Here is a 27,471-nt window from a genome sequence, read left to right as displayed (position 1 = left end):
GCAGCTTACCCTCCCTCTTTTGCTGTATATATTCATCTTGTAATGCAACATTAAAAAGAATTATCAGTACTTTACCAAGGATAATTACCAAGGATATGCAATATTGGTTTAAAAAATACTGATGTCCAGGTCGGTTCTTCCCGTGATAGCTCAAGTCAAGTGCTTAGTAAGTCATATTGAACAAATATGAAGTTGACTTTGAAATATTTTTTCCTTTTTTGGCATTCAATCATATATTTACTTCTGCACAGTTCTAAAAAAGGCACATATTTGATTGAGCAATTGACTACAAGTTTAATAAAATGACAAAATTTTAATAAATTTTCACTACACAAACCCATAAAGAGAGGACCACCACATAATTGAAGCTAATTGTCTGGAGTTGCAGGAAAGAATAATCAAAAGTAAAGTTGTTCCCAACCTCTCAAGTTCTGATTCATGAATCTTATGCTTTAATTCAAACTAAAACAGCACAAAGAGAATGCTCAAGGAGACAAGGAGCTTTATTTGTCACCAATCAAGTGGGAAAACATAATAGAAGCTTCAGAGCAGTGGTCTGGGGAACAACTTTACTGGCCCTTGGGTTACTGAAGCTTACAAATTGCTTACTGCCAAGAACGTTTCAAACTTGGTTGATTTATCTGCATCTGTTCTATAGAAACTCTAGCTATCACCGCTAAGTTCTCAATGCATTCACCATTAATTGATTGCAGCAAAAGGAAACCACTGCATGTAATAGACTTTTCGACTTGATCTCTTCTCCAAGTAAGAACATTTCAAACCTAGATACCTAGTAAATCCACATATGTTCTATATAAACCCGTCACCTCTAAGCTCTCAATGCATTCATTCACCATTTACTTCCTCAATACATGCTCTAGTACTGAGAATTCAAGCTATGCAAGGAATGGTTGTTAAACTCCTCATTGCACTGCTTGCCTTGGCTTCCTCACGCAAAGGGTATGCATGCATGCAACTTTACTCTCGAAAACTAGAAGATATATTGAAGTCATTATCAGAAGAACATGAAAATTTACTTACAATCTTGTGTACTGTGTCCACCAAATCTTCACCTTCAAACTCTCCTCCTTTGTTGGCGCGTCCTTTCTTCCACATAATAGCTCTATTGATGTCATTATCATCACATAATTCAGTCCCCTACAACAAAGAAAAATCAAATAACAAATGTGAAATAATTTAATGTGAATCAATTAGAGGGTTCTTAGAGGAAATATATTTTAAAAATACTTACAATTTCTTCAGCAAAGCGTGCATACCCTTTGCGTGAGAGTCGATGAGGATATCTATTTTTTTTCCTTCGCTCTTTTTGTTGATCACTGAGTTTCTAGTTATTTCAAACAGGCGACATATCAAATTTGAATAATACATAATGAATTATGATCGAATAGTTTCAAAAGAAAAAATTTAGAATCTTACAATGAAATCTTCAGAAATGCGACTAATGACAAACGCACGCCAATCTTCTCTTGTAATTTCAAAGCCAACAGGTGGCTCATTCAACTCCTCAGGTTTGTCACGCCTGCTTAAAATAAATTTTTGGGTGAGATGGGTCTTGTATTGCCTCCACTTACTGTTTGCAGACCTCAATTTTTGGGTGAGAGGAACACACGGAGCTTGAGCGCTTGAGCTGCTTCAAGAAGAACAAGAATCGAGCGAGATGTGGAAACAGAGACCATTGAGGCAAACACTCAAACACGTTACCTGCATTGTATAGGTTGGTTGATCCAAATTCAAATGGATGAGGAGGTGGTGTTGGATTTGAACCAGATCAGGGCGGTTCGCGTCCTGGGCCGTGGAGCCATGGCCTCGGTCTTCCTCGTCAGCGCCGCACCCGGCAGTCGCCTCCCCACGCTCTTCGCCCTCAAGGTGTTCGACAAGCAGTCCGCCGCCAAACCCCACGCTCTCCGCCGCGCCCGCTGGGAGCTATCCCTATTGTCCCGCCTCTCAGCCGCTCCCGGTGATCACCACCACCCGTTTCTCCCTTCCCTCCTTGGCTCCGTCGAGACGCCGGACCTCCTCGCTTGGGCGATCCCCTTCTGCCCCGGCGGCGACCTCCACGCCCTCCGCCGCTCCCTTTCTCCTTCCAACGAGGAGGCGTTCTCCGCGGACGCGATCCGCTTCTACCTCTCGGAAATCGTCACCGCTCTCGCCCACCTCCACTCCATGCGCGTCGCCTACCGCGACCTCAAGCCAGAGAACGTCCTCCTCCGTTCATCCGGCCATATTATGCTCGCCGATTTCGATCTCTCCCGCCACCTCCCTGCCAGATCGACCACCCACTCCTCCCTTCCTCCTCCACTTCCCTCCGACAACCACAGCCACGCCCCCCGGAGGAAACTCACACGCGTGTTCTCCTTCGGCGCCGCGGACGACCAGATCAAGAAAGGGAGGTCGGCGAGAGTCTCCCCGGCGAGTCGCCGTAGGACGAGTTCCTCGTCCATCTCGAAATCCAGAGAAGGATCCGGTGGTGACGACGAGCGGTCGTTCTCGTTCGTGGGGACGGAGGAGTACGTGGCGCCGGAAGTGGTGCGCGGCGAAGGGCACGGCTTCGCGGTGGACTGGTGGGCGCTTGGGATCCTGGCGTACGAAATGGCATACGGACAGACGCCCTTCCGGGGGCGGAACAGGAAGGAGACGTTGCGCAACATTCTTACGCTGCCGCCAATGTTCCCAGGCCGGCGGCGCACCGATCTCACTGACATTATCGAGCGGCTCGTGGTCAAGGACCCGGAGAGGAGATTAGGGTTTAGTGGGGGTGCGGAGGAGGTGAAGGCGCACCCTTTCTTCGATGGGGTGAAATGGGAGCTTTTGCCAGAGGTGGCACGGCCTCCGTTCCTGGCGCCGGTAATTTTACCTTTCTTTCTTCCGTTCCTCCTACTCTCGAATCTGCTCTGCGAGGAAGGAACTAAGATTGAAGGGTTCAGAGGAGTTGAGGAGCCGTGAGAAGATTAGGAAGGGTAAGCTGACTTTGATTGAGGAGATGGGGAAATGCGAGATTAGGGATCTCGACTTGGAGGAGTTGGGCCGGCGTGAGGAGTTTTGCGTGAGGAGTTTTGGTCGAGATTAGGGTTCAGAGGAGATCACGCGGCAAGGAGAGGAGAAGGCGCTCGTGGAGAGGAGAAGGCGCTCGTGGAGAGGAGTGGAGAGGAGAAGGCACTCGTGGAGAGGAGAAGGAGAGGAGAAGGCACTCGTGGAGAGGAGAAGGAGAGGAGAAGGCACTCGTGGAGAGGAGTGGTGAGGAGAAGGCGCGCGCGTTGAGGGTTTAGAGTTTAGCAAAGCGAGGGCTGCGAATTTATTTTAAGTGAGTTTAGGGGAAACATACACAACACTTTAAAAAACGTTTTTTAAAAAAATGTTGTCTTTGACCATAAACAACAACACTAAAGACAACACTTCATTAAAAACCGTTGTCTTTAGTAAAAAGTAAATACCATAGACAACGCTTTTCACTAAAAGCGTTGTAAAACAAAGAACGACAACGTTTTTATTAAAAAGCGTTGTCTATTGGGTGTTGTTGAATGCAAAAATTCTTGTAGTGCTCATAGGGTGTCATTCTGATAGTAGCTTGATAGCTGTTATTATATGTGAATTCTACTAAGCATAGGTATCGGCACTAGCTCCCTTTGAAATCTAAGGCACAAGCCCGTAGCATATCCTCCAGGACTCGATTTACTCATTTTGTTTGTCCATCTGTTTAAGGATGAAATGCTGTGCTAAATCACAACTTAGTGCCAAGAGCTCTTTGGACACACTCCCAGAAGTGAGAAGTGAAGTGACCATCTCTATCAGAAATTATGATTTTGGGGATGCCATGCAATATGATAACCTCTTTAACATACAGTTGCACTAGCTGTTCTATGGAGTAGGATGTCCTGATAGCTAGAAAATGAGCAGATTTGGTCAATCTGTCTACTATTTCCCAAATAGCATCGAATCCATTCGTAGTTCTGGGTAGTCCTACTATGAAGTCCATAGATATATGCTCCCACTTCCATTCTGAAATTTGGATAGGATGTAAAACTCCGCCTGGTCTATGATGTTCTGCTTTAATCTATTGGCATGTCAGGCAAGTATTGACATATCTTGCAATATCTCTTTTCATTCCTGACCACCAAAAGCGTCCCTTTAAATCTTGGTACATCTTGGTGGAACCACGATGCATAGCATAGGGCATTCCATGGGCTTCATCTAGAATTTTCTTTCGTAGTTCTTCTTGGCTAGGGACACAAAGGCGATCACCATAATATAGTATCCCACCGTTTGATACTCGGAACTCCCCATTTTCTCCTTCCTGTATTCCTTGCTTGATCTTCTGAATATTAGAATCTTCATCTTGCCCTTTCTATATCTCGTCAAGTAGGGTTGACACTAATGTCAAAGTAGAGAGTTGCCCAGTAACGATTTCAAGCCCAAAATTTTCTATTTCTTTCTGGAGAGGAGTGGTCGTGGCAGATAAGGGCAATAGAGCGGCACAAGATTTCCTACTTAGTGCATCTGCCACTTTGTTCGCCTTCCCTGGATGATAGAGGATTTCACAGTCATAGTCTTTAACCAGTTCAAGTCATCTCCGTTGTCTCATGTTCAGGTCTTTTTGAGTGAAGAAATACATCAGACTCTGGTGATTTGTGTAAATCTTGCACTGAGCTCCATATAAGTAATACCTCCAAATCTTGAGAGCGAAGACTACCGCTGCTAACTTAAGGTCATGAGTAGGATAGTTCTTCTCATAATCCTTGAGTTATCTTGAGGCATAGGCGATAACCTTGACATTCTGCATTAGTACAACACCGAGTCCCAATTTAGAAGCATCACTGTAAATATCGAAGCTTTCGTTATTCTCTGGGAGAGTCAGGATTGGGGCACTGGTTAGTCTCCTTTTCAATTCAGTGAAACTCTTCTCACAACCCTCTGTCCATTCAAACTTTCGATTCTTTTTGGTAAGTACTGTCAGTGGTGAGGCGATCCTTGAGAAGTTCTCCACAAATTTCCTGTAGTAACCTGCTAACCCGAGAAAACTCCTGATTTCACTAGCATTCTTGGGTCTATTCCAGTTACTCACATCTTCTATTTTTGTCGGGTCTACCATAACCCCATCCTTGGAAATAATGTGACATAGGAAGGACACTTGATTGAGCCAGAACTCACACTTGGAAAACTTGGCTTACAGTTGACTCTACTGAAGGATTTGCAATACTGTCCTCAGATGTTCAGCATGTTCTTCCTGAGTTCTGGAGTATATAAGGATATCATCTATGAAGATGATTACAAACTTATCCAAATATGCTTTAAATATTTTGTTCATCAGATCCATAAACGTAGTAGGTGTTAGCTAGAGCCCTAGAGCCAATCATTTGATGATTGTATTTTAGACTTATTGTATCATATTCTATATAAATAAAGGCATTTGGTTTTTTGGTCATTATATTTACTTGTATTGGTGCCAAATAAACTAAGTATAATAACGTCCTTGAGTAGAAGGTTCTTACCTATATCAATCGATTGGTTGAATCGATAGTGAGATGATATAGGGAACACTACTCTTAATCATTCCTAGTCGAGTATTAACATTCAGGGACAATGTTAATGCAATAAGACTAGCATGTAGGTCAACTCAATGACTTGATCTCACAAGTCATGGATATAGAGATATTAAGTTGACACATGAGTATGCATTAGAGAATGTATACTGAATGACCCGCCATGAGAAAGTATCATGGATCGTTATATGAGTGTCATATACTTTCTCATGTGGCTATTAGTATGACTACTAGTCCTTAGACCTGAAGTCACCATGGTTCCCTACATAAGGAGTTATGTGCTTTGGTTTCGTCAAACGTCACCCGTAACTGGGTGGACTATAAAGGCGATTACTGGGTATGTAACGAATTATGCAGAGGAATGTGAGTGATGTAAATGGGATCTATCCCTCCTAAATGACGGGAGAGACATCGGTATTCTTGATAGAGTGAGACCACGAAGTGCATGGCCATGCCAAAATGAGTCAATATGAGATATTGAGCTCATTTGATTTAGTGAGTCTACTTGGAGTTCAAGATTTAGATTGGTCAGAGGATGACACGGTCTATGCCTCACATTGATCAATCTAGATGTCTAGGATAGAAGGACACTTGTCATATATTGTGAGGAGTCACAATTAGTAGTCACAAGGTGATGTTGGATCTCAACATTCTTGTAACTTGGGTAGCAATGATGTATTGCTAGATGCCGCTCATTGCTTATGTTTCTAAAGGAGTTTAGAAACATTGCCAACGTTACAAGAACCTATTGGGTCACACACAAAGATCAAGTGAATGGAGATTAGGTTCATATGATGAACCAATTGGATTAGGTTCATATGATGCACCAAAGATTGGATTCGGATTAATTCAAATTAGACTTATTGAGTTAGACTCAATTAGATTCAATTGTGGAATGAGTCAAATTTAAATTTGATTCATTGAGTTAATTTATATTAATGAATTGAGATTCATTAAATTAAAATTGACTTGAATCAAAGGTTGGATTTAACTCAACAAGGAAGAGAATTGGTCAATTTTGACTTGACCAAATGGAAGTTGAAACATCAAGTTTGACTTGATGTATTGCCACATCATGAAGGTTGACTCATCCTAAATGGCATGACTAACCTTGCCACATCATCTCCACATCATCAAGGGAGATCAAGAGGTTACAATCCTCCATTTAATGTGGCTGGCAACATTAAATGGGGAGTTACCCATGTGTGGCCGGCCACATAAAATGAAAAAGGAGTTTCATTTTGTGGCATTGATTTTGTGGTGTTGAATGCTTCTTCCTCCTTAGCTCTCTTCCTCCTCCTTTGCTGCTGTTGCCGTGGATTCCAAGCAAGGTGAAGGTGAGTGAGTTGAGTTCCAAGAGAATAGGGTGGTGTGAAGGTCACAAAGGAGGGTACCTAGAGGAGTGTATGAGATTCCTTTTTACTTTCTCTCCTTTCTCCCTTTTTAAATCCTACCCGAGAGCCCTAGAAAGTGCTAGCACACTTGTGGTGCTCTCTTCTCCATCCTTGTGTGTTAGAGAATACATCTTGTTCGTGTGGATACTTCTAGAGGATTGTCTACATTGACAATCTCGAGATCCGGCGTACCTTGGACAAGCGGGACTCGCGAAGGGCACGCATCGAAGGTATAAAATATTTTTATGTAGATCTAGAAGTAGATCTAGTTTGAAACCCATATTCGTAAGTTTTCAAAAAATTTTCTTTGCACGGATCCGTTGGTTAGGGAGTTTCGGGGTTTTCGCGACGCGAAAAAGCGGTTTTCGCGGCCCGAAAAACCCAACAGTGGTATCAGAGCCACGTGCGAAGACGAATACGAGTTTATTTCATGTTTTATGAAAACTTTTAAGTTCTGTAATATCCTGTAAATTTAGGATTTTTATAGTTTTTATGGGTATTTTTCTCGTAGAAGCAAAGCACAAGTGTTTCAACACTTGTAGGCTTCGACTACCGAGAAGAATTTTCCAAAACGGCCGAGTTTCACCCCAAAACATTTTGGAACAGCGGGCTAAGGCGCTATTAGATCGCAATGGAACCCTCGCGATGGTTAGATCGCGGGTAGGGGTGCTGCCCCTTGTTGGTTGCTACTCGGAAAACCTAATGGTTCCACTGTACAAAAATTTTGTACAAAGGTCTGAACCTTTTCCTAGCTACTATGTGTTCTTTTAAATTAAACTTGGATCGCCTGCGGAACTTAACAAGTTTGATCCAAAGTTTAATCTATTTGTTCTTTTAAGTTTAGACTCGGATCTCCTGCGGAACTTAACACTTTCGATCCAAATCACCTAAGTTATTAATTTCATTAAATATTAGTTTCTAAAATTGGCTTCCAGTACTGACGTGGCGAGGCACATGCCCTTCTTAGATATGAGAACAACCACCACCGACTAGACAAAGCCTTTTAAGGAAAGTTAATATTTAATTTCCTTAAATAACTTTAGGTCAATCGAAAAGAACAATCAAATCACAAGGAAAAGAAAAAACAAAAGAACACAACATCGAAAACAAATTCGAAATATTAGAATCGCATGCCTCTTGTATTTGATATTATTTCCAAAAATAAGTAGTATGATGCGGAAAGGAAAAATACTAATTATACCTTTTAGAATGACCTCTTGATCTTCTACCGTATTCCTCTTCTAACTTCGGACGTTGTGTGGGCAACGATCTTCCGAGATGAGAACCACCAAGCACCTTCTTCTTCCTTACAAGTTTCGGCCATCAAAACTTCTCCTAGGATGAAGAGGTTCGGCCACCACCACCATGCTCCAAGGGATGCTAGAAAAGAGGCTTCTTTTCTCTCCTTCTTCTCCTTCTTAGATCCGGCCACCAAAGCTATCTCCACCATGAGAAGGTTTCGGCCACACAAAGGAGAGGAGAGGAAAGAAAGGGCCGGCCACACCCAAGGAGAAAAGAGAGGAAAAATAGAATAGAGATGTTCCACATGAAGCCTCCTCTACCCCCTCTTTTATAATCCTTGGTCTTGGCAAATAAGGAAAATTTAATAAAAACTTCCTTAATTATTTTACCATTGAAAAGGAAAATTTATTTAATTAAAAATAATTTTCTTTTCATCATGATAATGGCCGGCCACCTTTAATCCCTTAATCAAGGAAATTTTAATTCACAAAAGAATTAAAACTTCCTAATTTGCTTCCGGAAATTTATAAAAATTTCTCAAATAATTTTTCCCTTCATGGTGGTTAATAAAAAGAAAATTTTATAAATTAAAATCTTTCTTTTAAACATGTGGATAAAAAGAAAGTTATCTCTAAAAATTAAAATCTCTTTCAATCTACAAATAAGGAAAGATATCAAATCTTTTCTTAATCTTTTGTAGAAACTTATAAAAGAGAATATTTAATTTTTAAACTTTATTTTAAATCATGAACATGTTTAAAAAGGAAAGTTTTCTTAAAATTTAAAATCCACCTTTTAATCAACAAATAAGGAAAGATTTCAAAATTTTAAACTCTCTTTTAAACATGTGAATAATTTACAAATAAGGAAAGTTTTTACTAAGAATTAAAACTATCCTTTTAATCTACAAATAAGGAAAGAGATTAATCTCTTCTCTTAATCTTTTGTAGAAAGCTATAAAAGGAAATTTTAATTTTTAAACTCTCTTTTAAATCATGATATCCACATAAGAAATAATTTTAACAAAAACCCCTTTTAATATTCTAGTGGCCGGCCACCTAAGCTTGGGACCCAAGCTTTGGCCGGCCACCAACTTGGCTCAACCATTTGGTCTTGGCCGGCCCTAGCTTGGGTTCCAAGCTAGCTTGGCCGACCCCATTGAATGGGTAAGAAGGTGGGTATGTGGTGGGTATAAATCTCTATATACAAGAGGCTACGATAGGGACCGAGAGGAGGAATTCGTTTTGGTCTCCCGATGAAATTAAGCATCCCGTGTTCGCCTCGAACACACAACTTAATTTCATCAATAATAATTCATTCCACTAAAGAATTATTATTGAACTACCGCACCAATCCCAAATTACATTTTGGGCTCCTTCTTATTATGAGTGTGTTAGTCTCCCTGTGTTTAAGATAACAAATGTCCACTAATTAAGTAAGTTACTGACAACTCACTTAATTAATATCTAGCTCCAAGAGTAGTACCACTCAACTTCATCGTCATGTCGGACTAAGTCCACCTGCAGGGTTTAACATGACAATCCTTATGAGCTCCTCTTGGGGACATTATCAACCTAGATCACTAGGACACAGTTTCCTTCTATAATCAACAACACACACTATAAGTGATATCATTTCCCAACTTATCGGGCTTATTGATTTATCGAACTAAATCTCACCCATTGATAAATTAAAGAAATAAATATCAAATATATGTGCTTGTTATTATATTAAGATTAAGAGCACACACTTCCATAATAACTGAGGTCTTTGTTCATTCATAAAGTCAGTATAAAAGGAACGACCTCAAATGGTCCTACTCAATACACTCTAAGTGTACTAGTGTAATTATATAGTTAAGATAAACTAATACTTAATTACACTACGACCTTCCAATGGTTTGTTCCTTTCCATTTTGGTCGTGAGCTACTGTTTATAATTTATAAGGTACTGATAACATGATCCTCTGTGTGTGACACCACACACCATGTTATCTATAATATAAATTAATTAAACAATTACATTTATCATAAATGTAGACATTTGACTAATGTGATTCTTATTTCTAGATAAATGTTTATATCAAAAGCTAGACTTTTAGTATACATCCTAACAATCTCCCACTTATACTAAAAGACTAAGCTGCTATATCTGCTGTCATACATCTGATTCCCAACCCTTCAACATGCCCATCAAAAGCTCTTGCCTTAAGGGTCTTAGTGAAAAGATCTATAGGTCATCATCTGATGCAATCTAGGCAGCAACAACTTTTCCTCATTTGTATTGGGTGGTACTTGCGCTCTATTGTGTTTACTTGTCTTATAGACTTATGGTTTCTTCGAGTTTGCTACTGCACCAATATTATTACAATAAATTGTAATAATCTTTGGACAAACCAGAAATCATATCTAAGTCTATCTTAAGGTTATTGAGTCATTCAGCTTTTATGGCTACCTCAGAGGCTTGCCATATACTAAGCTTCTATGGTAGAGTCCAGAAAAACACCTATGCTTATCACTCTTCTACAGTTATGACTTTACCTCCTAAAGTAAACACAAAACCCCGAGGTTGACTTACTTTTGTCCCTTTCCGATTGGAAGTCAAAATCCGTGCAACCCACAGGGACCAAAATAACTGCCTTGTAAGCTAGCATATAATCTCTAGTGCCTCTAAGGTACTTCAATATATGCTTTACTGCAGTCCAATGTCCTTGTCCAGGATTACTTTTGTTAGGACCGAAAAGTAGCTAGAGGGGGGGGGGGTGAATAGCTCTTCGCGTGCTCGTTGCTCAGCGTTGCTTGTTTCTTCAAGGATGCGCAGCGGAAATACAAAGAAACAAATACAAACACGCTAACACTTGGATTTTACTTGGTATCCACCTCCAAGGGAGATGACTAATCCAAGGATCCACACAACGCACGCACCCTCCACTAATGAAACTCTCCTTTATGGTAACTACCAAGGGCGGAGAAGCCCTACAAGACTCAATACAAGAAGAAGAAAGGGTAGTAAAGAAATACAAGCTTACAGGCTTACAATGAGTGCACAAACCCTAACCCTAGTTTCTTCTTCTTGCTTTGATCCGCCTCTTGACTTGGAAGAGCCTCCAAGAACCTTCAAGAACTGGCGATCTCGAGCTTGAGAAGAGTTGTGAAGGAGCTGGTGAAGATCTGAAATGAATCTATGAAGTGATGCCAAGACAACGCTCGCCTGCGGCTCAAATACGACGCAACAGTCGGATCCCAATCGATTGGATTGCTCCCAATCGATCGAGGAGGCTTTGGATCAATCCACGGATCGATCCAGAGCGCCTCTGTGCTCTGGAAAAATGCCTAGATCGATCCACGGATCGATCCAGCGCTTATCGCGCGAAGCAGCAGCGTCCCAATCGATCCACTGATCGATTGGGTCCTCTGGATCGATCCACTGATCGATCCAGAGGCTTTCTGTTCGCTGGGAAAGGTCTGGATCGATCCACTGATCGATCCATAGCCTGGATCGATCCACTGATCGATCCATAGCCTGGATCGATCCACTGATCGATCCAGAGCTTGGTTTTTGCCCAAAACCAAGTCCCAAACCTCCCAAACCAACATCCGGTCAAACTTAACCTGTTGGTACGTCATGCCTAGCATCTAGTCACTCCCTTGACCTGCTAGGACTCCCTCACCAAGTGTCCGGTCAATCCCTTTGACACACTTGGACTTTTCTTTCATGCCAAGTATCCGGTCACTCTCTTGACCTACTTGGACTTTCACCTAGCTTCACTCACTAGGGTTTTCAATCTGCCTAGCTTCACTCACTAGGTCTTTCACCTGGCTTCACTCACCAGGATTTCCATCTGCCTAGCTTCACTCACTAGGACTTTCACCTGGCTTCACTCACCAGGATTTCCATCCAGTCAGGTATACCTACTTGACTCTTCTTCATTCACACTGATCAGTCCCTGATCAGAATCTCCCCATATGAACAACTGCACCTGCATTGTCCATGTGTCTACATGTATTGTCAAACATCGAAACTATGACCAAGACTCAAGCTTGGTCAAACCAGTCAACCTTGACCTAAGGGATATTGCACCAACAATCTCCCCCTTTTTGATGTTTGACAATACCTTTAAGTTTGGACCATTCTGAGTTAAGCTAATCCCATAGCCTTAACTCCATTCATGCCAAGGTATGAATGTTGGTTCCCTTCATTCTCCCCCTATGACCTTCCCCATAGGTAATGAAGGTCTAACTTAAACCACACATTCTCCCCCTATTGGCACACATCAACCCATCTTTGAGCACACATCAACCCGTGCCTCAATTTTGGGCACTCTTCAACAAATGCCCCATTGTTGAAAACTCTCCCCCTGAAGAGTTGCTCATCGTTGTTCACAACTTTACTCGTTGTGACCAACACGATAATGAAGGTCCCATACCCTTCATTAACCTTAACCCTACATTCTCCCCCAATGTAGGTAAATGCCCATCCTTGAGCATTATCCACTTGAAGCCACTTGAACAATGAGGATATCCACTCTCCATTAAAGTTCAAACGCTCAACCTTGAGCATGTTCTTAACGGAAGGTTGACCACCTTCCAAGGTTCATGAAAAATAATTTTCATATCTTTAAAGAGTCCCTCCCCCTAAAGACATGGTGGTAACTTCTGTCATTGCACCAACAATGACTTGGAATCCCCAAAACTTTAGAAAATCCAATTTTAGAAGTTTTGAGGTTCAAATATTTAAAATTTGAAACAAACCTCAACCTAAACTTCAACTTAGCCTTCCTTAACCAAACCATCATTGTTTTCCACACGAAAGCACCCTTTTTATGTATACAAATGTATTTTCAGGGGTCTGGAATGGTTATATTGACTAAACAAGGTTCAAAATGCTGAAAATAAGCTTTCCCAGCGAAAATCAGCATCTTCAATCGATTGGAGTTGGGTTCCAATCGATTGAACCCTGCTGAATCGATCCACTGATCGATTCAGTCTTCTTGGATCGATCGACTGATCGATCCAGCGAGCTTCTACTCGTGAGAAATGCCTTTTCAATCGATCGGCTGATCGATTGAGGCACTCCAATCGATCCACTGATCGATTGGAGGCCTGAAATTGCTGAAATTCAATTTCAGCCAATTTCAGAAACCCCTAGAAAAATTCTACAAAATTCCAAAAATCGTAAAACTTTGTGTAGACATTATTTAGGGTATAATATATCATGGAAAAATAGTTTTCTATGAAAATACATCATATTTTTCAAAGATTGACACAAACTTGAGAACTTGCAAAACTTTAGTGTTTTCTTCAAGTTTGTGTCTAACTATTCAATGGTGATTACTATCAAAAGATAACCTTCACCAAGGTTTTCCAAAATTATTTTAAAAACATTTTCAAAACCAATATCCCACCATGTTCCTTGGGCTTAATGCACATGACTTGTACATTAGCTTTCCCAATAATGGGAAAACACATAACTATGTGTTTTGATGAACCTAAAACTCAAAAGAATGTACTAAATCAACATGTTGAGTTTTGTTCATCATCCTAACATCTCACTTGTATCTATTGTGGACAAAACACATACAAGTCATCTTATAGGTCTTTGTGAGATGTAAAATTTGATTTTGCCCTATTCTAGGGATCATGCATATCTATCTAGGCATTTTAGAGATATTAGACATCCACCCAGGATGTCACTTGTTAATAAGTGTTGTTAAATGCCATTTGTCCTTAATTACAAGGAATTAAACTTAATGCATGATTATGCTATGGCATACATCAAAATGAATTAACTTTCAAAGGAAATATTCCTATAATTACATGATGTATGTATGACATGACATGGTAATTTTGTATTTTCATAATAAGTCATGAATGCACAAATAAAACATGATGTCATGGCATAAATGGGCAACCAAACATGGCAAGATTTTGCATAATTAAAATATACCTAGATTATCTATCTAAATATCCTTAACCCTTAGCTAATCCTAAAGCATAAACCCTAGATTGCCCAATTGCTTCAAAGAAATGCCAAAACCTAAATTGACATTTCTGTTTCTCTTGATTTGTTTATGCCACTTAAAAATTAAGCATATCCTCAAATGTTGGCATATTCCATTTTTCCTCAAGAATAATCACATAAATCAAGGCCCGGATTGCCTTAAATTTCTAAGAGAATACCAAAATCCCAACTTGATATTTCTCTAGGTTTTCCCAATTTATGCCATTTTAAGATAAAATCAATTTTTCACCATTAGGCACATTTTACTCTTTCAAGGAGTAAATAATAATTCAATTTCATTTTCAAAGGTTAACAAAAACCTTGAAAATGCTCCTTGAGTGTCAATTTCTTCATGATTGGGTTAACTACCCTTTCACTTAGAGTTGACACTCTCTAACCCATTTATGGGGTAGAGAAAATGCTCTTAGGAACCCAATACCTATTGGTGCTCCTTGGATGCTCTAGATATTCACTAGGGATAACTTCCCTATATACCTTCCTAGTGACCTTGTTTGGCTTCTTAGAAGCCTTGGTCACCTTTTCTAGGTAAACTCTAGGGATAGCCTCCCTTGTGACCTTGTTGGTGACTTTCTTAGACTTCTTAGAAGTCTTAGTCACTTTGGTTGCAAAGATACTTCTAGGAATATCTTCCCTTATATCCTTGACTTGACCTCTAGACTTAGGGTTTGTTCCATAACTATATGGAACCCTATGATAGCTAGGCACATCTTTTTTAGCTTTGGGTTTGTATCCCAAACCTCTATGGTCATTGGATGGCTTTTGTACCCCTAAACCTAGGTTATGCTCATTTTGCCCTAATAGGATATTTTCCAATCTTTTTAGGGTCTTTTCTAATTTATCAAGTCTTGACCTCAAGACTTGATTTTCCCTTACTAAGTCCTTAGTATTTGATTTTTCATTTGATCCATGAGCATTTTTATTCTTGGGCTTGTATCTATTATCCTTAGTGTTTTTGCCCAAATGTCTATCTACCTTCCTAACCTTAGGTTGGGTAGTCTTGGCATGTAGAGCCACATGCTTTTCCTTAATGCCCTCATGCTTTCTATTCTTATGGTAAATTGCATTAAAATGATAAAAATTTGAACTATCATGCTTTTTACCATAACGTAAAGGGGTAGGCTCAATAAATGTTACCTTCTTCTTTACCTTGGAGGCTCCCCCTTGACTGGTGCCTCCTTGAGCCTTGACCATCTTCTTCCCCTTGGGACACTGACTTCGGTAATGCCCTTTTTGTTGACACAAGAAGCACACAATGTGCTCCTTGCTCTTCTTTGTCCCGGGGGTGGTCTCCTTTGGCTTCTCCTTGCCCTTTCGTGTCACTTGACCCTTCTTCTTGGCCAAGTTGGGACACTTGCTCTTGTAGTGCCCACTTTCCCTACACTCAAAACATATTATATGATTTTTATTTTTAATTGAAACATGTATACCTTCTTGTGTAGGGGTGGCGCTTTCTCCTCCATGTGATGTGGATGTAGAGGCTTCCTCTTGATCCGATAGTGATGCTCCTCCATTTGATTTTTCTTGACTTGTGGAGGTGGAAGCTTCTTCATCCTCTTCTCTTCTTGACCCAGATGTAGACGATTCTTCTTGCTCTTGATCCGGTGTCAATGAAGATTGCTCCCCCTCAATCCTAGAGGTGGAGGCTTCATCATCTTGTACATGGAACAAGGAGTATGCTCCCTCCTTGTTCTCTTCATTGCACTCCCTTGAAGATGAAGCTTCTTCTTGGACTTCTTCTTCGGAGGTTGAGCATCTCTCAACCTCGGAGTCCTCCTCTTGATCTCGCTCCAATGAGTCTCCCTCTTTGGATTCCTCTTGATTCAGTGGAGGGTTCTTCATGGATTGTTGCCAATTTGCTCCAAAGCTCCTTGGCATCGTTGAATTCTCCGATTTGAGCCAAAATGTGGCTAGGAAATAAGTTGACCAAAAGCTTGGTCACTTTATCATTTGCCTCGCTCCTTTGAATTTGCTCCAAGCTCCATTTGCTTTTCTTGAGAAGCTTGCCCTTGGAGTTTGTTGGAGCTTTGAAGCCTTCCATTAGAGCAAACCATTGCTCTATCTCCATCATAAGAAAATTTTCGATTCTTGATTTCCAAGAATCGAAGCTTGTGGATGTGTACGGTGGAGCCACCCTCGTGTCGAATCCGAGCCCATCTCGAAATTACATTGTAGAAGTTGAGCTTTTGAATTTCTTTGACTTTGACAATTTTGCTTCAACTTGTTCACCCTCTAGCTCTTCTTGTTATGCTTGACCCTTCCGGCGATGATTCCGGTGAAGAGCGGCCTCGCTCTGATACCACTTGTTAGGACCGAAAAGTAGCTAGAGGGGGGGGTGAATAGCTCTTCGCGTGCTCGTTGCTCGGCGTTGCTTGTTTCTTCAAGGATGCGCAGCGGAAATACAAAGAAACAAATACAAACACGCTAACACTTGGATTTTACTTGGTATCCACCTCCAAGGGAGATGACTAATCCAAGGATCCACACAACGCACGCACCCTCCACTAATGAAACTCTCCTTTATGGTAACTACCAAGGGCGGAGAAGCCCTACAAGACTCAATACAAGAAGAAGAAAGGGTAGTAAAGAAATACAAGCTTACAGGCTTACAATGAGTGCACAAACCCTAACCCTAGTTTCTTCTTCTTGCTTTGATCCGCCTCTTGACTTGGAAGAGCCTCCAAGAACCTTCAAGAACTGGCGATCTCGAGCTTGAGAAGAGTTGTGAAGGAGCTGGTGAAGATCTGAAATGAATCTATGAAGTGATGCCAAGACAACGCTCGCCTGCGGCTCAAATACGACGCAACAGTCGGATCCCAATCGATTGGATTGCTCCCAATCGATCGAGGAGGCTTTGGATCAATCCACGGATCGATCCAGAGCGCCTCTGTGCTCTGGAAAAATGCCTAGATCGATCCATGGATCGATCCAGCGCTTATCGCGCGAAGCAGCAGCGTCCCAATCGATCCACTGATCGATTGGGTCCTCTGGATCGATCCACTGATCGATCCAGAGGCTTTCTGTTCGCTGGGAAAGGTCTGATCGATCCATAGCCTGGATCGATCCACTGATCGATCCAGAGCTTGGTTTTTGCCCAAAACCAAGTCCCAAACCTCCCAAACCAACATCCGGTCAAACTTAACCTGTTGGTACGTCATGCCTAGCATCTAGTCACTCCCTTGACCTGCTAGGACTCCCTCACCAAGTGTCCGGTCAATCCCTTTGACCCACTTGGACTTTTCTTTCATGCCAAGTATCCGGTCACTCTCTTGACCTACTTGGACTTTCACCTAGCTTCACTCACTAGGGTTTTCAATCTGCCTAGCTTCACTCACTAGGTCTTTCACCTGGCTTCACTCACCAGGATTTCCATCTGCCTAGCTTCACTCACTAGGACTTTCACCTGGCTTCACTCACCAGGATTTCCATCCAGTCAGGTATACCTACTTGACTCTTCTTCATTCACACTGATCAGTCCCTGATCAGAATCTCCCCATATGAACAACTGCACCTGCATTGTCCATGTGTCTACATGTATTGTCAAACATCGAAACTATGACCAAGACTCAAGCTTGGTCAAACCAGTCAACCTTGACCTAAGGGATATTGCACCAACAATCTCCCCCTTTTTGATGTTTGACAATACCTTTAAGTTTGGACCATTCTGAGTTAAGCTAATCCCATAGCCTAACTCCATTCATGCCAAGGTATGATTGTTGGTTCCCTTCATTCTCCCCTTATGACTTCCCCCATAGGTAATGAAGGTCTAACTTAAACCACACATTCTCCCCCTATTGGCACACATCAACCCATCTTTGAGCACACATCAACCCGTGCCTCAATTTTGGGCACTCTTCAACAAATGCCCCATTGTTGAAAACTCTCCCCCTGAAGAGTTGCTCATCGTTGTTCACAACTTTACTCGTTGTGACCAACACGATAATGAAGGTCCCATACCCTTCATTAACCTTAACCCTACATTCTCCCCCAATGTAGGTAAATGCCCATCCTTGAGCATTATCCACTTGAAGCCACTTGAACAATGAGGATATCCACTCCCCATTAAAGTTCAAACGCTCAACCTTGAGCATGTTCTTAACGGAAGGTTGACCACCTTCCAAGGTTCATGAAAAATAATTTTCATATCTTTAAAGAGTCCCTCCCCCTAAAGACATGGTGGTAACTTCTGTCATTGCACCAACAATGACTTGGAATCCCCAAAACTTTAGAAAATCCAATTTTAGAAGTTTTGAGGTTCAAATATTTAAAATTTGAAACAAACCTCAACCTAAACTTCAACTTAGCCTTCCTTAACCAAACCATCATTGTTTTCCACACGAAAGCACCCTTTTTATGTATACAAATGTATTTTCAGGGGTCTGGAATGGTTATATTGACTAAACAAGGTTCAAAATGCTGAAAATAAGCTTTCCCAGCCAAAATCAGCATCTTCAATCGATTGGAGTTGGGTTCCCATCGATTGAACCCTGCTGAATCGATCCACTGATCGATTCAGTCTTCTTGGATCGATCGACTGATCGATCCAGCGAGCTTCTACCGTGAGAAATGCCTTTTCAATCGATCGGCTGATCGATTGAGGCACTCCAATCGATCCACCGATCGATTGGAGGCCTGAAATTGCTGAAATTCAATTTCAGCCAATTTCGAAACCCCTAGAAAATTCTACAAAATTCCAAAAATCGTAAAACTTTGTGTAGACATTATTTAGGGTATAATATATCATGGAAAAATAGTTTTCTATGAAAATACATCATATTTTTCAAAGATTGACACAAACTTGAGAACTTGCAAAACTTTAGTGTTTTCTTCAAGTTTGTGTCTAACTATTCAATGGTGATTACTATCAAAAGATAACCTTCACCAAGGTTTTCCAAAATTATTTTAAAAACATTTTCAAAACCAATATCCCACCATGTTCCTTGGGCTTAATGCACATGACTTGTACATTAGCTTTCCCAATGATGGGAAAACACATAACTATGTGTTTTGATGAACCTAAAACTCAAAAGAATGTACTAAATCAACATGTTGAGTTTTGTTCATCATCCTAACATCTCACTTGTATCTATTGTGGACAAAACACATACAAGTCATCTTATAGGTCTTTGTGAGATGTAAAATTTGATTTTGCCCTATTCTAGGGATCATGCATATCTATCTAGGCATTTTAGAGATATTAGACATCCACCCAGGATGTCACTTGTTAATAAGTGTTGTTAAATGCCATTTGTCCTTAATTACAAGGAATTAAACTTAATGCATGATTATGCTATGGCATACATCAAAATGAATTAACTTTCAAAGGAAATATTCCTATAATTACATGATGTATGTATGACATGACATGGTAATTTTGTATTTTCATAATAAGTCATGAATGCACAAATAAAACATGATGTCATGGCATAAATGGGCAACCAAACATGGCAAGATTTTGCATAATTAAAATATACCTAGATTATCTATCTAAATATCCTTAACCCTTAGCTAATCCTAAAGCATAAACCCTAGATTGCCCAATTGCTTCAAAGAAATGCCAAAACCTAAATTGACATTTCTGTTTCTCTTGATTTGTTTATGCCACTTAAAAATTAAGCATATCCTCAAATGTTGGCATATTCCATTTTTCCTCAAGAATAATCACATAAATCAAGGCCCGGATTGCCTTAAATTTCTAAGAGAATACCAAAATCCCAACTTGATATTTCTCTAGGTTTTCCCAATTTATGCCATTTTAAGATAAAATCAATTTTTCACCATTAGGCACATTTTACTCTTTCAAGGAGTAAATAATAATTCAATTTCATTTTCAAAGGTTAACAAAAACCTTGAAAATGCTCCTTGAGTGTCAATTTCTTCATGATTGGGTTAACTACCCTTTCACTTAGAGTTGACACTCTCTAACCCATTTATGGGGTAGAGAAAATGCTCTTAGGAACCCAATACCTATTGGTGCTCCTTGGATGCTCTAGATATTCACTAGGGATAACTTCCCTATATACCTTCCTAGTGACCTTGTTTGGCTTCTTAGAAGCCTTGGTCACCTTTTCTAGGTAAACTCTAGGGATAGCCTCCCTTGTGACCTTGTTGGTGACTTTCTTAGACTTCTTAGAAGTCTTAGTCACTTTGGTTGCAAAGATACTTCTAGGAATATCTTCCCTTATATCCTTGACTTGACCTCTAGACTTAGGGTTTGTTCCATAACTATATGGAACCCTATGATAACTAGGCACATCTTTTTTAGCTTTGGGTTTGTATCCCAAACCTCTATGGTCATTGGATGGCTTTTGTACCCCTAAACCTAGGTTATGCTCATTTTGCCCTAATAGGATATTTTCCAATCTTTTTAGGGTCTTTTCTAATTTATCAAGTCTTGACCTCAAGACTTGATTTTCCCTTACTAAGTCCTTAGTATTTGATTTTTCATTTGATCCATGAGCATTTTTATTCTTGGGCTTGTATCTATTATCCTTAGTGTTTTTGCCCAAATGTCTATCTACCTTCCTAACCTTAGGTTGGGTAGTCTTGGCATGTAGAGCCACATGCTTTTCCTTAATGCCCTCATGCTTTCTATTCTTATGGTAAATTGCATTAAAATGATAAAATTTAGTACTATCATGCTTTTTACCATAACGTAAAGGGGTAGGCTCAATAAATGTTACCTTCTTCTTTACCTTGGAGGCTCCCCCTTGACTAGTGCCTCCTTGAGCCTTGACCATCTTCTTCCCCTTGGGGCATTGACTTCGGTAATGCCCTTTTTGTTGACACAAGAAGCACACAATGTGCTCCTTGCTCTTCTTTGTCCCGGGGGTGGTCTCCTTGGGCTTCTCCTTGCCCTTTTGTGTCACTTGACCCTTCTTCTTGGCCAAGTTGGGACACTTGCTCTTGTAGTGCCCACTTTCCCTACACTCAAAACATATTATATGATTTTTATTTTTAATTGAAACATTTATACCTTCTTGTGTAGGGGTGGCGCTTTCTCCTCCATGTGATGTGGATGTAGAGGCTTCCTCTTGATCCGATAGTGATGCTCCTCCATTTGATTTTTCTTGACTTGTGGAGGTGGAAGCTTCTTCATCCTCTTCTCTTCTTGACCCGGATGTAGACGATTCTTCTTGCTCTTGATCCGGGTTCAATGAAGATTCCCCCTCAATCCTAGAGGTGGAGGCTTCATCATCTTGTACATGGAACAAGGAGTATGCTCCCTCCTTGTTCTCTTCATTGCACTCCCTTGAAGATGAAGCTTCTTCTTGGACTTCTTCTTCGGAGGTTGAGCATCTCTCAACCTCGGAGTCCTCCTCTTGATCTCGCTCCAATGAGTCTCCCTCTTTGGATTCCTCTTGATTCGGTACAGTGGAGGGTTCTTCATGGATTGTTGCCAATTTGCTCCAAAGCTCCTTGGCATCGTTGAATTCTCCGATTTGAGCCAAAATGTGGCTAGGAAATAAGTTGACCAAAAGCTTGGTCACTTTATCATTTGCCTCGCTCCTTTGAATTTGCTCCAAGCTCCATTTGCTTTTCTTGAGAAGCTTGCCCTTGGAGTTTGTTGGAGCTTTGAAGCCTTCCATTAGAGCAAACCATTGCTCTATCTCCATCATAAGAAAATTTTCGATTCTTGATTTCCAAGAATCGAAGCTTGTGGATGTGTACGGTGGAGCCACCCTCATGTCGAATCCGAGCCCATCTCGAAATTACATTGTAGAAGTTGAGCTTTTGAATTTCTTTGACTTTGACAATTTTGCTTCAACTTCTTCACCCTCTAGCTCTTCTTGTTATGCATGACCCTTCCGGCGATGATTCCGGTGAAGAGCGGCCTCGCTCTGATACCACTTGTTAGGACCGAAAAGTAGCTAGGGGGGTGAATAGCTCTTCGCGTGCTCGTTGCTCGGCGTTGCTTGTTTCTTCAAGGATGCGCAGCGGAAATACAAAGAAACAAATACAAACACGCTAACACTTGGATTTTACTTGGTATCCACCTCCAAGGGAGGTGACTAATCCAAGGATCCACACAACGCACGCACCCTCCACTAATGAAACTCTCCTTTATGGTAACTACCAAGGGCGGAGAAGCCCTACAAGACTCAATACAAGAAGAAGAAAGGGTAGTAAAGAAATACAAGCTTACAGGCTTACAATGAGTGCACAAACCCTAACCCTAGTTTCTTCTTCTTGCTTTGATCCGCCTCTTGACTTGGAAGAGCCTCCAAGAACCTTCAAGAACTGGCGATCTCGAGCTTGAGAAGAGTTGTGAAGGAGCTGGTGAAGATCTGAAATGAATCTATGAAGTGATGCCAAGACAACGCTCGCCTGCGGCTCAAATATGACGCAACAGTCGGATCCCAATCGATTGGATTGCTCCCAATCGATCGAGGAGGCTTTGGATCAATCCACGGATCGATCCAGAGCGCCTCTGTGCTCTGGAAAAATGCCTAGATCGATCCACGGATCGATCCAGCGCTTATCGCGCGAAGCAGTAGCGTCCCAATCGATCCACTGATCGATTGGGTCCTCTGGATCGATCCACTGATCGATCCAGAGGCTTTCTGTTCGCTGGGAAAGGTCTGGATCGATCCACTGATCGATCCATAGCCTGGATCGATCCACTGATCGATCCATAGCCTGGATCGATCCACTGATCGATCCAGAGCTTGGTTTTTGCCCAAAACCAAGTCCCAAACCTCCCAAACCAACATCCGGTCAAACTTAACCTGTTGGTACGTCATGCCTAGCATCTAGTCACTCCCTTGACCTGCTAGGACTCCCTCACCAAGTGTCCGGTCAATCCCTTTGACCCACTTGGACTTTTCTTTCATGCCAAGTATCCGGTCACTCTCTTGACCTACTTGGACTTTCACCTAGCTTCACTCACTAGGGTTTTCAATCTGCCTAGCTTCACTCACTAGGTCTTTCACCTGGCTTCACTCACCAGGATTTCCATCTGCCTAGCTTCACTCACTAGGACTTTCACCTGGCTTCACTCACCAGGATTTCCATCCAGTCAGGTATACCTACTTGACTCTTCTTCATTCACACTGATCAGTCCCTGATCAGAATCTCCCCATATGAACAACTGCACCTGCATTGTCCATGTGTCTACATGTATTGTCAAACATCGAAACTATGACCAAGACTCAAGCTTGGTCAAACCAGTCAACCTTGACCTAAGGGATATTGCACCAACAACTTTGATATCTACTAACTATGCCCTTGGCAAAACAGATTTCAGATCTCATACATAGCATACATTAGGCTTCCGACAGCCGAAGCATAAAGAACTGCCTTCATTTCCTCTATCTCCTTTGATGTCTTCGAAGACATCTCTTTAGATAAAGCTACTCCAAGCCCAAAAGGTAAGAAACCTTTCTTGGAGTTCTGCATGCTTAAAACGAGCAAGGATTTTTTTTTTTTGATATATGAAGCTTGGGATAAGTAAAATATTCTTTTCTTGTGATCCCTTATTACTTTGATCCCAAGAATATATATATTCTCCCTTAGTCCATCATATCGAATTGTTTGGACAACCATATCCTTACTTCTGACAACACTTTGATATTGTTTCCAACTACCAAAAATATTATCTACGTGTAGTACAAGAAATACCACCATGTTTCCATCACACTTTTTGTATACACAAGACTTATCCGGTTACTTAATAAATCCATAGGTCTGGATTACTTTGATAAACCGGATGTTTCAAGACCTTGAAGCTTTGCCTCAGTCCATAAATTGATTGAGCTTGCATACAAGATGCTCTTTGCCCTTTGCAATGAACCCTTCTGGTTGCTTTATATAGATGCTTTCTTTATATAGATGCTTTCTTCAAGACTTCCATTTAAGGAATGCTGTCTTGACATCCACTAGATAAAAGAATCCGGATAGACTTAAGCATGGCTACCAGTGAAAAAGTTTCCTTTTTCATCAAGCCTTGCTTTGAAAATTTCTACCTTTCTGTCTATCCATCTTTTCCTATTGTAGACTTATTTTCACCGAATGGCTTTTACACCATCTGGTGATTCTACAAGCTTCCAGATTTTATTATATTCTAATTCTGTATTCATTGCTCTTTGCCAAGATGCTGCATCTTTATCTTGGAGTGCTTCATCATATGTCCGAGAGCAGGCTCATGTTCATTTGGGATCAAGTCCAAAAGACTCTCCCAAAACATGAATCTTTTAGGTTGTTTGACAACCCTCCCACTACAATGATGCACTGTCTATAATTGTGTATCAATTGTGATACGTGTTGTAGTTTCTTGTGATATTTCTTCTTGTATAGTTGGTACTAGATTAGACATGTCCTTTATAATTTCTTTAAGAACAAATTTACTTATGGGCTTGTGGTTTATTACATAGTCCTTTTCTAAAAATCGATCATTGATGCTAACAATGACCTTTTGATTTTTAAGACTATAAACCTACTTTCATTTCTCTAGGATAACTTACAAACAAGTGAATTCCTATCCAACTTATCATTGTCTCTCTTCAGCATATGTGCTGGACTACCCGAATCCGAATATGCTTCAAAATAGGCTTATGCCTATTTAGCAATTCTATATGAGTAGAGAGTTCTGACTTTGGAAGGTACTATGTTCACTTCTATTTCCAGAGTATATCCTTAAAATGAATTTGGTAATTTTCCAAATAACTCATCATCAATCTACTTATTTCTATAAGAGTCCTATACCTTCCTTTTTCTACACCATTCTGTAGGGGTGTACCAGGTGCAGTTAGTTTGGATTGAATCCCTACTTCTGATAAGTGACTCCTAAATTCTCCCAAGAGGTACTTGCTGTAGGATCGAAAAGAATTTAGATATCTCCACAATTGCATGATATTGTCCACTTTGGGCCTAAGCCCTCATGGTTTTGCTCTTGAGCTCTACCCAAAATGCCTCATACCAATGGAGATATCTTTTCTCTTTATAACCCATGATCTTTTCCATGTGTTTTCAATATGGGACTATGTTTGCAACCTTGCAACCCCAACAATCCCTCCCTCAAACAAAGGACCATAGGCTTCCCATGTCCGATCCTCGACCCACTTGGTCTTCCTGCCCCTCGGTCCACCCGACCTACTAGGACTTCCTTGCCTAGCCGCAACTAGGACTTCCTGCCTGGTGTCTGGTCCTCTTGATCCGAACATAGGAGCCCCCACTTTCTTTGTTCGAGGTTAATATTGTACCCACATGGCTTAATCATACCATAGCTCTTGTGCACAGTCGGTGGTTAAACCTTCTGGCAGTCCGGGCTCTGATACCAATTGTAGGATTGAAAAGAATTTAGATATGGGACTATGTTTGCAACCTTGCAACCCCAACACTTGCTACTACGATCTCACCGTAGTGTCTTGATACTTTTACTTTGACGTTTCTCCGCATCAGCCTTGTACTCTTTGAACTAATCAAAGTACTTAGTCTTGCGGCACATTAAGTAAATGTATATGTATCTTGAATAGTTATCTAAAAAATAGATGAAATATTCGATACTACCTCTTGCCTGGATAGTCATAGGATCACACAAATCAGAATGAACCAATTCCAACATATCTTTGGCTCCATACCCCTTAGACTTAAAAGCTTCTTGGTTATTTTTCCTTCCAAGTAAGACTCGTAGGTTGAAAAGATTTCCACTACTAATGAACCCAAAAGTTCATCAGCTACCAATGAATCCTACTTAAGTTAATATAACCTAGCTTTAGATGCCAAAGATATAATTGGTTCATTTCCGAAGGTTGTTTTCTCTTAAAGTTAGAAGATGTGTTACTAATTTCCATTTGTTGCATCATGGGAGTTATTGGATTATAAATTGTCAACCAACATACCAGAATAGATAACTTCCCTATTTTTCTTGATAACAACTTTGTTATCAAAATAGACACAATATATATTCTATAATAGTTTAGAAACTGAAATCAGGTTCTTTCTAAACTTAGTATGTAAAGACAATTTCTAATAATCCATATTTTATTCCTATTAGAGAATAAACCTCTCCCACTGCAACAGCTACTACTTTTGCAGTAATGCCCATGTGGATGGTGTTTTTATTTTCATTTAGTTGTCGGGTTTCCTGGAACCCTGCAATGAATTGCAGACATGATTAATGGCATCTGTATCTACACTCCAGGTTCTGGTAGATAACACCACTAGACATGTTTCAACTAATGAATTAAATACACCTAAATTGTTCTTAGTTCTAAGAAGACAGTCTACCTTAATGTCCAAGTCCTATTTCCAATCATTACAATTGGGACTACTAAGTCTTTTCTATAGTATAACAACTAGGGGATTGACAAACATTTTAAATTCTAAGAATCTCAAAAATATTTGGTCAAGATCAATTCTTTTAAAATCCCTATGAATTTTGTATGCCACGATAGTGTGGACGTATACAAAATCAAAAAAAAATTTATCCATTAATTTTATTATCTCGTCAACTTTACTTTATGACGAATAAAATTAATAGTTGATCTGTCTTTGATCAAATATTTGGTCAAAACTTTTTGAATTTAAAATAACATTGATTCCTCAAACAATATTATTTAAATTCACCAATACCTCAAACACCGTGAATTTTGCATGCCACGATAGTGTAGACGTATACAAAATTTAAACATTTGTAAGAGGAGGGTTTTACCCATTAATTATCTTGTCAATAAATCTTTATGACAAAATAAAATTACCTCAAACACCGTGAATTTTGTATGCCACGATAGTATGGACGTATACAAAATCAAACATTTGTAAGAGGAGTTTTTAATTTTATTATCTTGTCAACTTATTTATTTGACAAATTAATAGTTGGTTTTCTTCGGTCACACAAACAATAGCAGTGACTCCGATGGGGAGGATACTATTAGACGTGCCTAAGTATATACCATTACTTGACACTAAGTCCATTAATAAGATTGTGCCCCTTCCGATGGGGAAGATCACACACTCTTAATTAACTTCCTACAGTCATCCAAAATGGAAGTTTAAGCTAGTGATCTGCAAACAAGCTCATCCGATATGGAGGAAGGCACTCAGAGCTAACGCGCAAGCTTGTTGCATCACTTATAAACCAGTAATGGAGACCGTGGAATTTATTTAAAAATAAATCTCTCTCCCACTTAGTTATTTAAAGTGAGGAATTTTAACTATGCTAGCCTACTTAGCATGCATATTAACAAGCACACTGTAACGTCCACCCTTCTTACTACTACTACACTCTAAGGATGACCGTTACTTGACTACTAACTCTA

The 27,471-nt window shown here is 40.5% G+C and overlaps 1 protein-coding gene across 1 annotated transcript in view; it reads left to right on the top strand.

Annotated features, from left to right (window-relative positions):
* The first annotated feature begins 1,539 nt into the window (after positions 1 to 1,539).
* Positions 1,540 to 27,471, top strand: part of LOC121972912 (serine/threonine-protein kinase UCN-like) — a 44,449-nt gene continuing 18,517 nt past the window's right edge. The window contains exon 1 of the mRNA XM_042524528.1: positions 1,540 to 2,865. Within this exon, the coding sequence (XP_042380462.1) occupies positions 1,756 to 2,865 (1,110 nt within the window). The 5' untranslated portion in view covers positions 1,540 to 1,755. The remainder of the gene's footprint in view (positions 2,866 to 27,471) is intronic.

Source organism: Zingiber officinale, chromosome 4A, assembly GCF_018446385.1.
Source record: "Zingiber officinale cultivar Zhangliang chromosome 4A, Zo_v1.1, whole genome shotgun sequence".
In the NCBI taxonomy this organism is placed as follows: domain Eukaryota; kingdom Viridiplantae; phylum Streptophyta; class Magnoliopsida; order Zingiberales; family Zingiberaceae; genus Zingiber; species Zingiber officinale.
This window is presented reverse-complemented; position numbering and strand designations above follow the sequence as displayed.